The sequence below is a fragment of the Protopterus annectens genome, chromosome 8.part0 (assembly GCF_019279795.1).
Source record: "Protopterus annectens isolate FY-2018-M chromosome 8.part0, PAN1.0, whole genome shotgun sequence".
NCBI classification, from domain to species: domain Eukaryota; kingdom Metazoa; phylum Chordata; order Ceratodontiformes; family Protopteridae; genus Protopterus; species Protopterus annectens.
In genome coordinates, this window is record NC_056741.1 from 1,810,263,663 (window position 1) to 1,810,277,512 (window position 13,850).

Here is a 13,850-nt window from a genome sequence, read left to right on the forward strand (position 1 = left end):
AGGCAATATAGGTCCTAAAATGTGTGGTAGGTGTTTAACGGAAAAGTACCAAAAAAATATTAAATTAGCCATCTTTGAGAAAGTACAGTTTTGTACCTACCATAAATGTAGATGTTCGAGGATTCCATTGCTGCAGTCCTTACTATTGGGTATAGTCCGCATCCAGTCGGCCTGAATACCAGAGTATAAGGCTGACGTCGGTCAGGGCGCATTAGACTGACGTCAGTACGTCAGGGTACTAATGCGCATGACCGCGCCATATCCTCAGTCTTTCTTGCCCCAGATGTCAGAAGACCCTAAAAAGACAAGGCCCAAAATACCTGCACCAAAACATGAACAATATATACAAAAATATAAGCAGGTAAACTCACCTACACAACCACCCCTAAACACAGAGGGAAGGAGGAGGACTGCAGCAATGGAATCCTCGAACATCTACATTTATGGTAGGTACAAAACTGTACTATGTTCTTCGTTTCCATTGCTGCAGTCCTTACTATTGGGTAGAATCCCAAAGCAGAGGTAAGGGAGGCTGGCAAATCATAAAGAAGCAGGAGCTGACAACATGCCTTGCAAAACAGCTGTGGCAAAACCAGCCCTAGACTTAGAGTAGATAGGAAGGTGATAATGCTTAGAGAAAGTATGCACTGAACTCCAAGTAGCTGCTTCCAAAATATCCTTAGTTGCCACCCCGTAGAAATGCTGTTGAAGTGGCAGTAGCCCTAGTGGAATGAGGCCTAATCCCAGCTGGAACCTCCTTGCCATGATGGGAATAACAAAATGCAATGCAAAAGCCAATCCACCTAGAAATAGTTTGTTTTGACACAGGCTTGCCCTGAACTCAAAGCAAAAGAAACAAACAACTGCTGAGACTGCCTAAAATCCTTAGTCCTGCTTAAGGAATAACGCAATTGCCTGTGTACATCTAAAGTATGCAAAATCTTTTCCCTTTATTTTGGGGTCTGCATAAAAGTAGGCAAATGAATAGTTTGGTTTAAAGCCACACTAGAAACCACCTTAGGCATAAAGGAAGGATTAGTACGTAATGATACCCTATCCTTATGGAAAATCAAAAAGGCTCGACTGCCATAAGGGCCTGCAACTCAGACACCCTTCTTGCAGAAGTAATAGCCAACAAAAAGCAGTCTTCCATGACAAATATTTCAATTCAGCTGTTGCCCCAGGCTCAAAAGGTTGTTGACTAAGTTTTTCCTACACAAATTTGATTTCCCAAGCTGGAGTAAGTGCTCTACGTGGGGGTCTTATATTTTTGCCCTCTAAGAAACTGCTTGAACAAAGGATGCGAAAACAATGGTGGGTCACAATCATAGTGAGCTGAGATTGCTGCAGCATGAAACTTAATGGAAGAGAAGGACAGACCCTTGTCCAGTAACTCAGTAAGATATTGAAGAGCCATACTCAAATTAGGCTCAGAAATCTCCAAATTCTTTGCTTTACTCCAAAATAAAAATCTCTTCCATTTTGCTGCGTACACTTTCCTTGTACTAGGTCTTCTAGCTTCCATAATCACATTTAAAACTTGTTGAGGAAGTTGAGACCTGCTGTGTTTCAACACAGAATATGCCAGGCTGTCAGATGAAGAGAGTGAAGCTTGACATTGAGCAGATGACCGTCCTGCTGGGATAACAGATGTGGAATCAAAGGTTAAGGCCATGGAGGCTTCTTTACCAGACTGAGGTAGAGGGTACCAGTGTTGCCGAGGCCAATCTGGAGCTATCAAAATCATCCTTGGCCTGTCCTGTCTGACCTTTAACAGTACCTTTGGAAGAAGAGGCAGAGGTGGAAAGGCATACACATGAAGGTTTGTCCAACTGAAAGACAGAGCATCCACTTTCCAAGCTGTGTGATGAAACCCTTTGTGCAAAACTGTGGCAGCTGGTGGTTTAGTGGAGAAGAACAGATCTATGTCTGGAGTTCCCCATGACACTGTCAATTTCTGAAATACATGAAGATCCAGTTTCCACTTGTGGGGATCCAGGATTTGTCTGCTTAACACATCTGCTAAGGAGTTCTGTGCTCCTGGCAGAAACCTTGCCTGAAGAGTTAGGTGCAAGCTTAGCGCAGTCTCCCATAAAATCATTGCTTGCCTGCATAGAGGATAAGAATGTGTTCCCCCTTGTTTGTTGAAGTACCACATGACAGTTGTGTTGTCTGTTAGAATCAACACCTGCCCTGGAAGAAGTAACTCCTTGAAAGCCAGCAATGCGAACTGGACTGCAAACATCTCCTTCATGTTGATATGTAGATGCTGTAGTCTGGCAGGCCACTTGTCTTGTATCCACTTTCCATTTAGATGAGCTCCCAAGCAATGTCTGAGGCATCTGTCGGTAAAATCTGACTCGCCTCTGGCCGGGTCACAGAGAGTCCCTTGTTTAGGTGACATTCCTGAGCCCACCACAAAAATTCTCTTTGAAGGCAAGGTATTATTTGAATGACAGTGTCTAAATCCTGGCAGTGCTGTGTCCATACATTTTTGAGATACCATTGTAACTTCCTCATATGCAGTTTGGCATTGGGAAGCACCAGAATACAAGATGCCATGAACCCTAATGCTTGAAGGACTGTCTCTGCAGTCAGCACGGACTGATGAGATAGTTAATGGAAGTAAAGTGATAGACTCTTTTGTTTGTCCGGGGTTAAAAAGGCCATCTGGGCTGCTGTATTCAGTCTCACACCCAGAAAGCACATGTCTTGAGAGGGTACTAGACTGGACTTTATTTCGTTCACAGAATACCCTAGGCATCTTAGCACTGCTATAAGATATTCCAGATGCTGTAGAAGGTCTTCCTTTCTTGAGCCAGAATCAGGCAGTCGTCTAAATAAGGATAGATTTGAAGTCCTTGTAGCCTGAAGTAAGCTATCACTGGAGCCAGAACCTTTGTGAATACTCTGGCGCAGTAGATAAGCCAAAGGGCAATGCAGAGAACTGATAATGAGAATCTCCAGCTCGAAACCGCAGATACTTCCTGTAACTTAGCCTGATAGGCACATGAAGGTAAGCTTCCTTGAGATCTAAAGTTACCATCCAGTGATCTTTGCCCAGCAGGGGTAAAAGCTGTTGTAACGCCAACATCTTGAACTTGGGAATGTCCAGATAAGTGGTGAGGAGAGATAAATCCAAAAGCAGTCTCCACGTGTTCCCCTTCTTTGGTACTAGGAACATGCGAGAATAAAATCCTAGGCCTTTCTGATACAGGGACTGGCTGAATGATGTCCAACACCCATCTGTCTTGAGTAATTAAATCCCAATTTTCTTTGAAAAGAGACAGTCGTCCTTCAAAGGAGCTGCCAGACGAGAATCTACTGGCAGCTGAAAAGGCAGGTCATTGGGTCTGTTTACGAAAGGACTGACCCCTGCCCTCACCAGAAGTCTGAGCAGGTGAACTCCTGTTCTAGGCCTAAAAGAACCTTGAGCCCTGCCCCTACCACGTCTAGACCTACCCCTAGACTGGGAATCATAAGCAGGATATGTCCACCCCTTAGCAGGCCAATTTCTACTAAACTTCGGTGGCTGTACCTGCAAAAAATCTGTAACAGTTTGCATAGACTTAGCTTTGTCCTCCATTTTCTTTAAAACTGCTTCCACAGGTGAACCAAACAACACATCAGACTGTAAAGGAGCATCCAAAATCCTTGTCTTAACATGCTCAGCCAAATGTTGATCCCTCAACCAGGCATGCCTGCGAAGAACAGAACTAGTGGCAGCCACCCTCGAGGAGGCCTGCACAGCATCAAAACCACATTGCAAAGAATGCTTGCCCACTTGTTCAGACACAAACTAAATCCAGCAAGTCTTTACAATCAATACCTTCCCAAAGCATCCACCTTAGATTTCAATTGTGAAAGGAGATAATTTTGATATTTCAGCATGTGAAACTGACAATTCAACGCCTCATGGCTAGAGTGGAAGAAGTATACACTTTCTTACCCACCTATCTAACTCCTTGCCTCTTTGTCAGTGGGAACAGGATTTTAACCACAGAGGCCTTAACACCTTTAGGCCCCTGAGAAACAGTTTCTGGGTCCGCCTAGGACTCTTAAACAAATACTTATGCTTCGGGCACCCTATAGTACCTATCAGGTTTAACAGGAGCAGGAGGCAAAGAATCAGGGTTCAGGGAAGCCTCTGCAAAACATCTTCCACCACATTCAACACAGGAGGTATAGCTAAGGGCCTATGCTGGGGTAAAACAAGAATTCCCTAAGCCTCTTCCTGGAATCAGAGTAATCCTGGCCTTCCCATTTAAAGTGCTCCTCATGGAATGCAGAGTCTCTGAAAATGAAAAATCCTCAGGAGGAGAAGTCAAGGAGTGGCATCATCCACATCAGAATCAGAATAATGAGGATACTCCTGCAAATCTTCCGCAGAAGACTCAGAAGCCCCTGAACCCTGTTCAAACTGTCAAACTCTGGTTCCACTCTAGGCCTCTTATCAGAGGGCCCATAGAACCTAATCATAGTAATCAAATCTTCTGCCATTTTAAGCATATGTTTCTTAGGTACAGAACCCGAAGGCTAGGAGAAGCCCCTACTGAAGCTGAAGTTGGCCTACCTCTAAAAGAAGTTTTGGCAACAGAAGGAGAGGCTCTAACTACTTTGGGAAGAGAGAGCCTGGCCTACCCCTGGCCTGCCCTGCAGCCTGGCCTGGGCTCAAGTTTCAGCCTCAGTACTCCTCCAGTACTCCACCTGAAACCCCTAGCTCCCCTGAAAACACTCCACCTAGCCACTCCACGACGAAGACGGCCGGGTCGACTGCAACCCTTCAACCCGTTTGTTTTGTTTTGTCCTTGCGCCTCTTTCTTGGCGCCGGAGCATCCGGACGCATTTTATAATTGCAACGCTAACGCTTCCCAAACACTAATCTGGCACAGTCTAACTCTAATCTGGCGCCGCTTGTTAAACCTAGCACCAGCGCGCAAAACCAAGGCCCGTGCTCAGGCCCTAAACAAGTACATACATACGTATGGTAGGTATTATGAGGTATTTGTTATTTAATACAAGAAGTTATTCTTTTTCGACATCACATCCGGTTCCGGTTAAATACTAAAAAAAAAAAACCAAAATGGGGGTGGGGTATAACTCTGGCCAACGGTCTGAAACGCTGGAATTCGTTTTTGAAGACAACCCAAACGCCAACCAACCGCTTCTGCATCTTCTGCATGGGATCTGCAAGACTGGGATATGTCACCGTCATGCATTAGTACCCCTGACGCACTGACGCCACCAGTCTAAATACACCCTGACGGCACGTCAGCCTTATACTCTATTCGGGGGGGCCACTGGATGACTATGCCAATAGTAAGGACTGCAGCAATGGAAAACGAAGAACATCTAGTTCTTTAGTAAGCTAATTAAATAAATACAGTTATACATTTAAATGACCATAAATCTAAACTAGGTTATTGTGCACAGAAGAAAAGTAGAGACAGAAGTAGTTCAGCCACTTCCTAAATGTCAAATGAAAAATATTACACGTTTTCTACAGCTACATATTTTTAATGTATTTCAGTTTGAGCAGAGTGGTGTTTATTGTTTAATGCAGGGAACTCTACTGCTTAGATGCTTAACTTAACTGTAAGTGACTAAAATCATCACAGCTGCCACTGAATGTATCACCAGTCATATGGGAGATGTCCAAGACAAATTCTTAAGGCTTCTCCTTTTTTAGTAGCTTACTGACTGCATGTTAGTCCTCCCACATCAGAGTAATGAAACTGTTCTTGCATTTGAAAATAACTTTTTTCATTTCTGCTGTGCATCCTAAAAGTATAAAACAGTCACGAGAATTTTTAAACATTGGTATTCATCACTTTGAAATAATAACTGTCATACTCTGAAAGGTTCAGATTATGGTGTAATTATTTTTTAATTATACAAGACTCTTTCATGATTCAACACTTTTGCATTTTAGGTTCCGTATTCTTTTGGAAATGCTGAAACCTGAAAAATTAGAAAGCAGCACTACCCTGAAGGGATTAGACTACATTGATGTTCCTGCTCTCTCCAAGAAAGATTACAAACTCACTTTCTTTTCACACAAGGAAGGAATATTTAGTGCTAAGGTAGGTGAGAGAACCGAATAACCCATAAATGCTAAAGTGATCATTTCTTTTTAGAACAGTATTTGAATGTGGACACAATTTAAGTACTCAGACTCCTGGTTAAATTCTTCCATTTGGCACAGATATAATGGAAGAAAATTAACAGTTTGTCAGTTGCTACTACTTTCATGAGGAGGTTTTACTACTTAAAGATACAAATACATTTCTATTATGGGGCTAGATGCTTTCATCAATTCACTTTTGCTGCTGGGCTCAAGCAGTGCTGGAGGTTACCCTAAGACTTGTATACCAGATATCTACTTAAGTCAGCCAATATTAACTTTTACTTGATCTTTGATTTCTTTCTTATTTATGTTTATTGACCATGTTAGTCCTAATAGGCATGTGCCCGTTTTTTTTTTTTTTTTTTTTTTTTTTTAAGGGAGACTCAGAATGGTTTATACACATGGGGAAATTTTGCCAAGACACTTGCTTCCTGTTGGATTTCTGTAGATATGGCAGCTGCAGTACTGAGAAGGTGGATGGCAAGTCAGAAGCTGAATTGTGCAGTGTCGGAGCTCTTGGAGCTCAGCAAAACCTCCCAAGTGGAAAGCATGAGTGATGATCATTTGTGGAGTAATACTGCTGGGAAAATCCACGTCAACACAGAATTAGCCGAAACTGTGAAGTGCACTAACATTTTGGACTTAACCTTACAGCTTTCTGCTGTAAATGACTGCTCAATTTCATTATGTAAGGAGTCTTCTCTGAATTATAAAGTATCACAAATTAGGAAAGCATCTACAGCTGCATCCAACCACCTTCAGGCATCAAAAGTGATAACAAAACTACGCAATTCCTAGAGTCATTTGCAGATGCAATTATTAGTAACCCAGGTTTGCAGGGTAGTGAATTGAGTAATTTCAGAAAATTATTGATTGTACCACAAAGAGTTTTAGTTACATTTCAGATACTTAAAAGAGAGAACCCCCCCCCCCATACACACAGAAACATACAAGTGTCCTGGACAAATGCAGCCCAGATCCCTCAGGTGTCAGCTCGTGTGCATTTTTTTATCAGAGGTATTATAGGATGTAAGTTTAGAGACTGAGGAAATGTTAAATTTCATACTGGGCATGTTTGAGAAAAACAAATGTCTAGGTCTCCATGAAATGACTCTATGTATAACTTTTATCCAACTCAAAGTTGGAGGATTCAAGTGTGGGCATGGGATATCACTTTGGAAGAAGTAGTTTTAGAAACTGTCTTATCTAACTACTGTTGGATGTCAAGACCCTTAAGCAAAATTATGCACAAACTAGGTATAAAGTTGGGGGGGGTGGAAGGTGTTATGGATTTAAAAGTACAAGAGGCATACTTAATGCATTTGGAAAATCAGATTTTTGAAGTAGTCTAGTAGGTGTGTATTGAGATAGGATGGAAAAGTCAAAGAATTATTTTCTAGGTCACTTTTCAGAAGTCCTTTTATATTTTCATTCTTAGATTTTTTTTTGTGTGTAGACAAAGCCCCTGTATTGTCAACACTTTTCTTACTTATTAAAAAAATAAATAAATAAATAAATAAAAAAGAGGCAAACAGATGGTTCTTCACTGTTAACTGTATATATTGGAGCTGTTAGTCAGTGGCGTAGCTGGGGGAGGAGGGGGCGAGCAGCAGACGGGCAGTCTGCCCCAGGCAGCAATTTTGGAACTGCCACATTTACTTTACAGAAAACTGTTTTTTTAAGTTTAAGGGCGTTCTTCTTTAAGAATGGTCCCATACTTTGCTGGTCCTGTCACATCATGTCCGCCCTTGCAGATGTCCTGTTCTTCCTGTCCACCTGTGCTATTTGAAATTGCTTCTTCACAGAGAATTTACAAATGTTCAATTCATGGACGGATTACGTGTGCTGTGTCAAGTAAGGGAATTTAGTATTCTTATGCTGCTTGAAATTACTTCTTCATGTTCAATTCACAGACTTTTGCTGAAGGGGTGGGGTATGTATGTAGTAAGGGAATTTAGTATGCTGCTTGAAATTGCTTCTTCACCCCATTTGCTGAAGTGTGTGTGTGTCTGGTCCTGTCACATCATGTCCGCCCTTGCAGATGTCCTGTTCTTCCTGTCCACCTGTGCTATTTGAAATTGCTTCTTCACAGAGAATTTACAAATGTTCAATTCATGGACGGATTACGTGTGCTGTGTCAAGTAAGGGAATTTAGTATTCTTATGCTGCTTGAAATTACTTCTTCATGTTCAATTCACGGACTTTTGCTGAAGGGGTGGGGTATGTATGTAGTAAGGGAATTTAGTATGCTGCTTGAAATTGCTTCTTCACCCCATTTGCTGAAGTGTGTGTGTGTGTGTGTGTGTGTGTGTGTGTGTGTGTGTGTGTGTGTGTGTGTGTGTGTGTGTGTGTGTGTGTTTAAAATGCCCCAGTTAGGTATACCTGGTGGTTAGTGTTACTCAGGCTCAAATCCTGTACCTTAGGTACAAGGAGCAAGAGCCTGAATTCTCTACCCATACCATCACTTGTTTGTGATTCAAGGAAGTGAGTCCATAGCTCTCAACTGTCCAGATTTTTCACAGAATGTCAGGAAAGTTTGGCTTATAGTTTTAGTCTGCTTGTCTTAAAATTTGTGTTTTTCTGGCAAATCAGTGAGAAATGAATTCACTAAATAATGATAGCCACTTAAGTTTCAGTCTCTTTCAGGAAATGCATGGTACCACAAAACATTTTATTCTCGCAACTTTCTAAGATTATACAAGCAATGTTTAAAATGTGTCCCTGGTTTTGGGCCTTTGCCTCCACCAATAAATTTTGGCTTTTTCCAGATTTCTTGTGCTGCAAAGTTGAGAGATATAGTTGAGTCTCAACTGGATTTTACAAGGAGCTGAGAGCTTCAGTGGAACAAAAGTTTAGTGCTGCTTATGCCAAGTCTGTCTGCATTGTTTGTAGCACAAAAAGTATACTTGCTTTTGATGTAGAAGGCTGTGGGTTCTACTCCCACAGTATGTAGATGGATTGCGGATACTATACTGTGTTGTACTTTAAAGGTGTGGATGCTGCAGTCCTGAGAATGTCCTCCTTTGGAGGAGATACCTAGTAACTATGAGCCTGTTATCAGTTTGCCATCCATTCCCTATTACAATATTACTAGCTTATCATTTTTAAGGTAAAATAGGCAATTTATTCTTCAAGAGCAACAGGCACTTTATTTATAGATGAAACAATGAAATATAAAATTATTTGCAAGGCGCAACCTCTTCATTAGTTACAGATCTCTTTAATGCTGAATTATTTAGATGACTTACTTCTGCAGAGCTTGTGCATATTTACAGACGTTGGTGGATAGTAATGACAGACGTTTGAGTAGACTTTTATGATGGAAATGTTCTGATTTTGGGCAGTTTTGTCATTGTTGGTTCATACATTTTATTCCATTGCTTAATGTTTACTATGAAAAATGTTCATAACAATAAATTTAAAACACTGTCTAACAAGTTTGCTGTATTATACAAGGAATGTAATTTAATACAATCAGGAAGGTGAATCAAAGAACATACATATGTTTGTATGGTCCTAAATATGTTTGCAAGGGGCCTGTGATTTGAAAACAGCCTAAAGGTAAACTTAATCTGCCATTGGCCAGATGCAATTTCTTTGAATGTGGATTTCAATGCTGTTTCAATGAATGTGAGTTTCAAGTGTAGAGACGTTTTAATGCGAAGACTGTTTTCATTGCGAGACTGCATTGCTTTGCTTAGCAGATGTCTATCAATGTTTGCGCTATAAAATTTAAAATAAAAGTATTAAATGAACACCGAATGATCATTGTAGAAGTAAAGCATAAAGCAGTATGCATGTTACAGTGTGTATGGCAAATGGGGAGAAGTAGCTTAGCAGTGGGACACTGGAATGGCTGTGGTGGGGGAGGGCTGTGTATATTTGACCATGATTTTGTGAGGGAGGGGGGGCAGCACAAACCCTAGCTACGCCACTGCTGTTAGTTGCTAAAAATATGTAGTACTAAAGTGTGTCAAGCTTTTTAAGCCTTGTTGTTACTGACATTTATTTGCGTGAACTTCAGTAACAGAAGAATGTAATAAAAGCAGTCCCCGAGTTACAGACATCTGACTTGTGGATGACCTTATAGATAAGAACGGGCTGTCGCAATGTCAAAAATAACGTGAAAATAAATAAAAATCTTTAAAGCTGCCTAAATCTAAACCTTAAAATAAAGAATTTTGTTGTACTTTCCTTTTCCCTGTTTTCCTCGTTCGTGAAGCTGCTCACATGTCTTGTTAGAGCAGTTACTTCTGCATTCATGGAGAACAAGAGATCCAATTGTGAGATTGTTATGTTGACGATCTGGTTGGTCAAGACTGCTGGCTTGTATAGTCCACAGTACTGAAGGAGTTACTGTACTGTAGAGTAGAATGGGCAAATGACAATGAAGCTCACTAGGGTCTAGGTGACAGTAGGAGGTCTGGAAGTTCAAGAAAAAGTGGAAAACATTTCTGGGTGTGCCTGTAGTACAGAAATGTGAAGTGAAACTTAAAAAGAGATAAGTTAAATATATTGTTTTTTGTATGGGATGTTCTGCTGTACTGTATTGTATTGCAGTACAGTACAGTAGAACGTTCCATGTACGTGTTTCAACTTGCATACAAATTTGACTTAAGGAGAGACTAAAAAATGGATCTTGTCCTTAACCTGCGGACTGCCTGTACATTTTTCCTATAGACTATAGGAAACTGAAAGTACATCTCCAGAGAGCTCTAACAGATGTGTGTGTGTGTGTGTGTGTGTGTGTGTGTGTGTGTGTGTGTGTGTGTGTGTGTGTGTGTGTGTGTGTGTGTGTGTGTATATACCAAGTCAGTCTTTGTATGATTTGACATGTGAAAGTACACCCACTTATGTCACGTATTTAAAAATGTTATATGCATGGAAAGACTAAGCATCTTAGTGTTATTTTGATTTCCACAAACTGTTTTTTAACAGAAAGTCTGGCCAAGTATTTTTAAAATATAGACATTACTAGAATATTTACAAAATTATTCATGCAGTTAAAAATACGAGAAAGGCTGTATATGAGCTAAAGTGGGAGTTGTCTGTTGTTTTGCTCACTGCTGATTCTGAAGTGTGCCGTACTGAAAATATGATTACTGTAAAAGGGTGGTTCATTACATGGGACTGCCAGTGATATGTTACATGTGCCAAGTTGAAAAATACATTGCATGCTTTATCTGAAAAATGTACTTGGTATAGAAAAAAGGGGTATCTGTCACTGGAAATACAATGGATATAAAAAGTGTACACACCCCTGTTAAAATGCCAGGTTTTTGTGATATAAAAAATAAAAGACTACAATAAATCATTTCAAAACTTTTCCCACCTTTAATGTGACCTATAACCTGTACAATTCAATTGAAAAACAAACATCTGTTTGGGGAAAAAATATAAAAAATTAAAAACGTACAATAAGTTAATACTTCGTTGAAGCACTTTTTGATTTAATTACAGCATACAGTCTTCTTGGGTACACACCTGCTATCAACTAAAGAGACTCTGATTAACCCCAAATAAAGTTCAGCTGTCCTAGTAGGTTTTCCTGACATTTACTCAGTTGCCTGCTAAAGCAAATGCCATGGTTCTCAGAGACGATCTCATTGTTGAAATATCAGTCAGAAGGGTACAAAATAATTTCCTCAGCATTGGATATATCATGGAACACAGTGAAGACAGTCATTAAAAAGTGGAGAAAACATGGGACAACAGTGACATTGCAAAGAAATGGACGTCCCTCCAAAACTGATGAAAAGACAAGGCAAAAACTGGTCAGGGAGGCTGCCAAGAGACCTATAGTAACACTGAAGGAGCTGCGGGAATGTCTGGCAACTACTGGTTGTGTACTACATGTGACAACAATCTCCCATGTTCTCCATACGTCTGGACTAAGGGGTAGGTTTGCAAGATGGAAGCCTTTTCTTACACAGAAAAATACCCAGGCCTGGCTAAAATTTGCAAAACATTACATAGTCTCCAAAAAGCATGTGGGAAAACATGTTATGGTCTGATTAGACCAAGGTTGAAGTTTTTGGCCACAATTCCAAAAGGTACGTTTGGCGCAAAAATAACACTTCACATCACCAAAAGAACACCATCCGTACGGTGAAGCATGGTGGTGGCAGTATCATGCTTTGGGGTTGCTTTTCTTCAGCTGAAACTGGGGCTTTAGTCAAGGTGGAGGGAATTATGAACAGTTCCGAATACCAGTCACTTTAGGCCCAAAACCTTCAGGCGTCTGCTAGAAAGCTGAAGATGAAGAGGAATTTCATCTTTCAGTACGACAATGACCCCAAGCATACATCCAAATCAAAAGAATGGCTTCAGAAGAAAATTAAAGGTTTGGAATTGCCCAGCCAGAGCCCATACCTAAATCCAATAGAAAATCTGTGGGATGACCTGAAGAGGGCTGTCCACAAGAGATGCCCTCGCAATCTGACAGATTCGGAGTGGCTTTGCAAGGAAGAGTGTGCAAATATTGCCAAGTCAAGATGTGACATATGCTGATAGACTGCTACCTAAGAAGACTGAATGCTGTAATTAAATCAAAAGTTGCTTCAACAAAGTATTAGTTTAAGGGTGTGCACACATATGCAACCAGCTTCTTGTACGTTTTTTATTTTTTATATTTTTCCCCCCTAACAGATTTGTTTGTTTTTCAATTGAATTGTACAGGTTATGGGTCACATCAAAGGGGGGAAAGTTTTGAAATGATATATTGCGGTCTCATTTTTTATATCCTAAAAACCTGGCATTTTAAAAGGGTGTGTGCACTTTGTATATCTACTATATTTGCTGAAACATACCATATGTTGGGATACTGTCAATTTACAGTTTGAATGTTGCAGAAAATGCCCTTCTGAAACAAAAGATTTGTTTAGTGGACAGAAGGAAGAAAAAGAGAACCAGGATACTCCAGTTCAACAAGTAGATGTGATCCATACAGCAGTATAGTGTATGGCACAAACATGAGAGGAGGTAGAACAAAAAGTGAGTAGGGAATCTGATTCTGACATAGAAAGGCATGGTAACAGATTTGGAGCTCCTTAGAGCTCAGAATATACATGTACACAATTACTCGGGGGTAAAGAAGAGATACTATCTTCTGGGGACAGGTTTCATAAAAGAATATGGATAAAAAGGAAAGAAAGATCATATGGGGAATTAAATGAAAATCCTGTCAGTAAATTTTAATAGCTTGAATGAAACAGCAAATAACTACTATAACAAATTAGGTTAAAGAACAGAAATGTAGTATGCTAACAAGACATGCATTTTTAGGGTAAAAGAGGTCACAAGTGACACAGGTGTTTTACTTTGGCTTCAAAGAATGCACATGAGCTTTGCTGCGAGTAGCACAAGATAGTGGACTAAAAACTATATGACTAGAGTTTTAAAACAGAGCAGGGCAGTATATGTAGACTGTAAGATTAAACAAAAATAATTACAATTACTTATGTACAGGTAGAAATGACAGAGACAGAAGAGTAGGCAATAAGAAAAGGAGTAGGATGTAAGGTAAATAAAATAACTGTAGAAATCTAAGAATGAGAGAGGAGGTAAAAAACAAAACAAAACAGAGGCACTGATTTCTTGATAAATGAACAGTGGAAGAAGAGTCAAAGTTATTAGTAGGGAATATTTTTCTGATCTTTAAATAACAGTAGATCGCCACAGTGGTGCAGCAGTTAGCTTTGTCGCCTCACAGCAAGAGGTTCTC

The 13,850-nt window shown here is 40.3% G+C and overlaps 1 protein-coding gene across 1 annotated transcript in view; it reads left to right on the plus strand.

The window, feature by feature from the left end:
• The window catches only part of HYDIN (HYDIN axonemal central pair apparatus protein), a 6,673,197-nt gene that overhangs the window by 6,342,773 nt on the left and 316,574 nt on the right, over positions 1-13,850 (plus strand). The window contains exon 82 of the mRNA XM_044079523.1: positions 5,933-6,083. Coding sequence (XP_043935458.1) covers positions 5,933-6,083 — 151 coding nt within the window. The remainder of the gene's footprint in view (positions 1-5,932; positions 6,084-13,850) is intronic.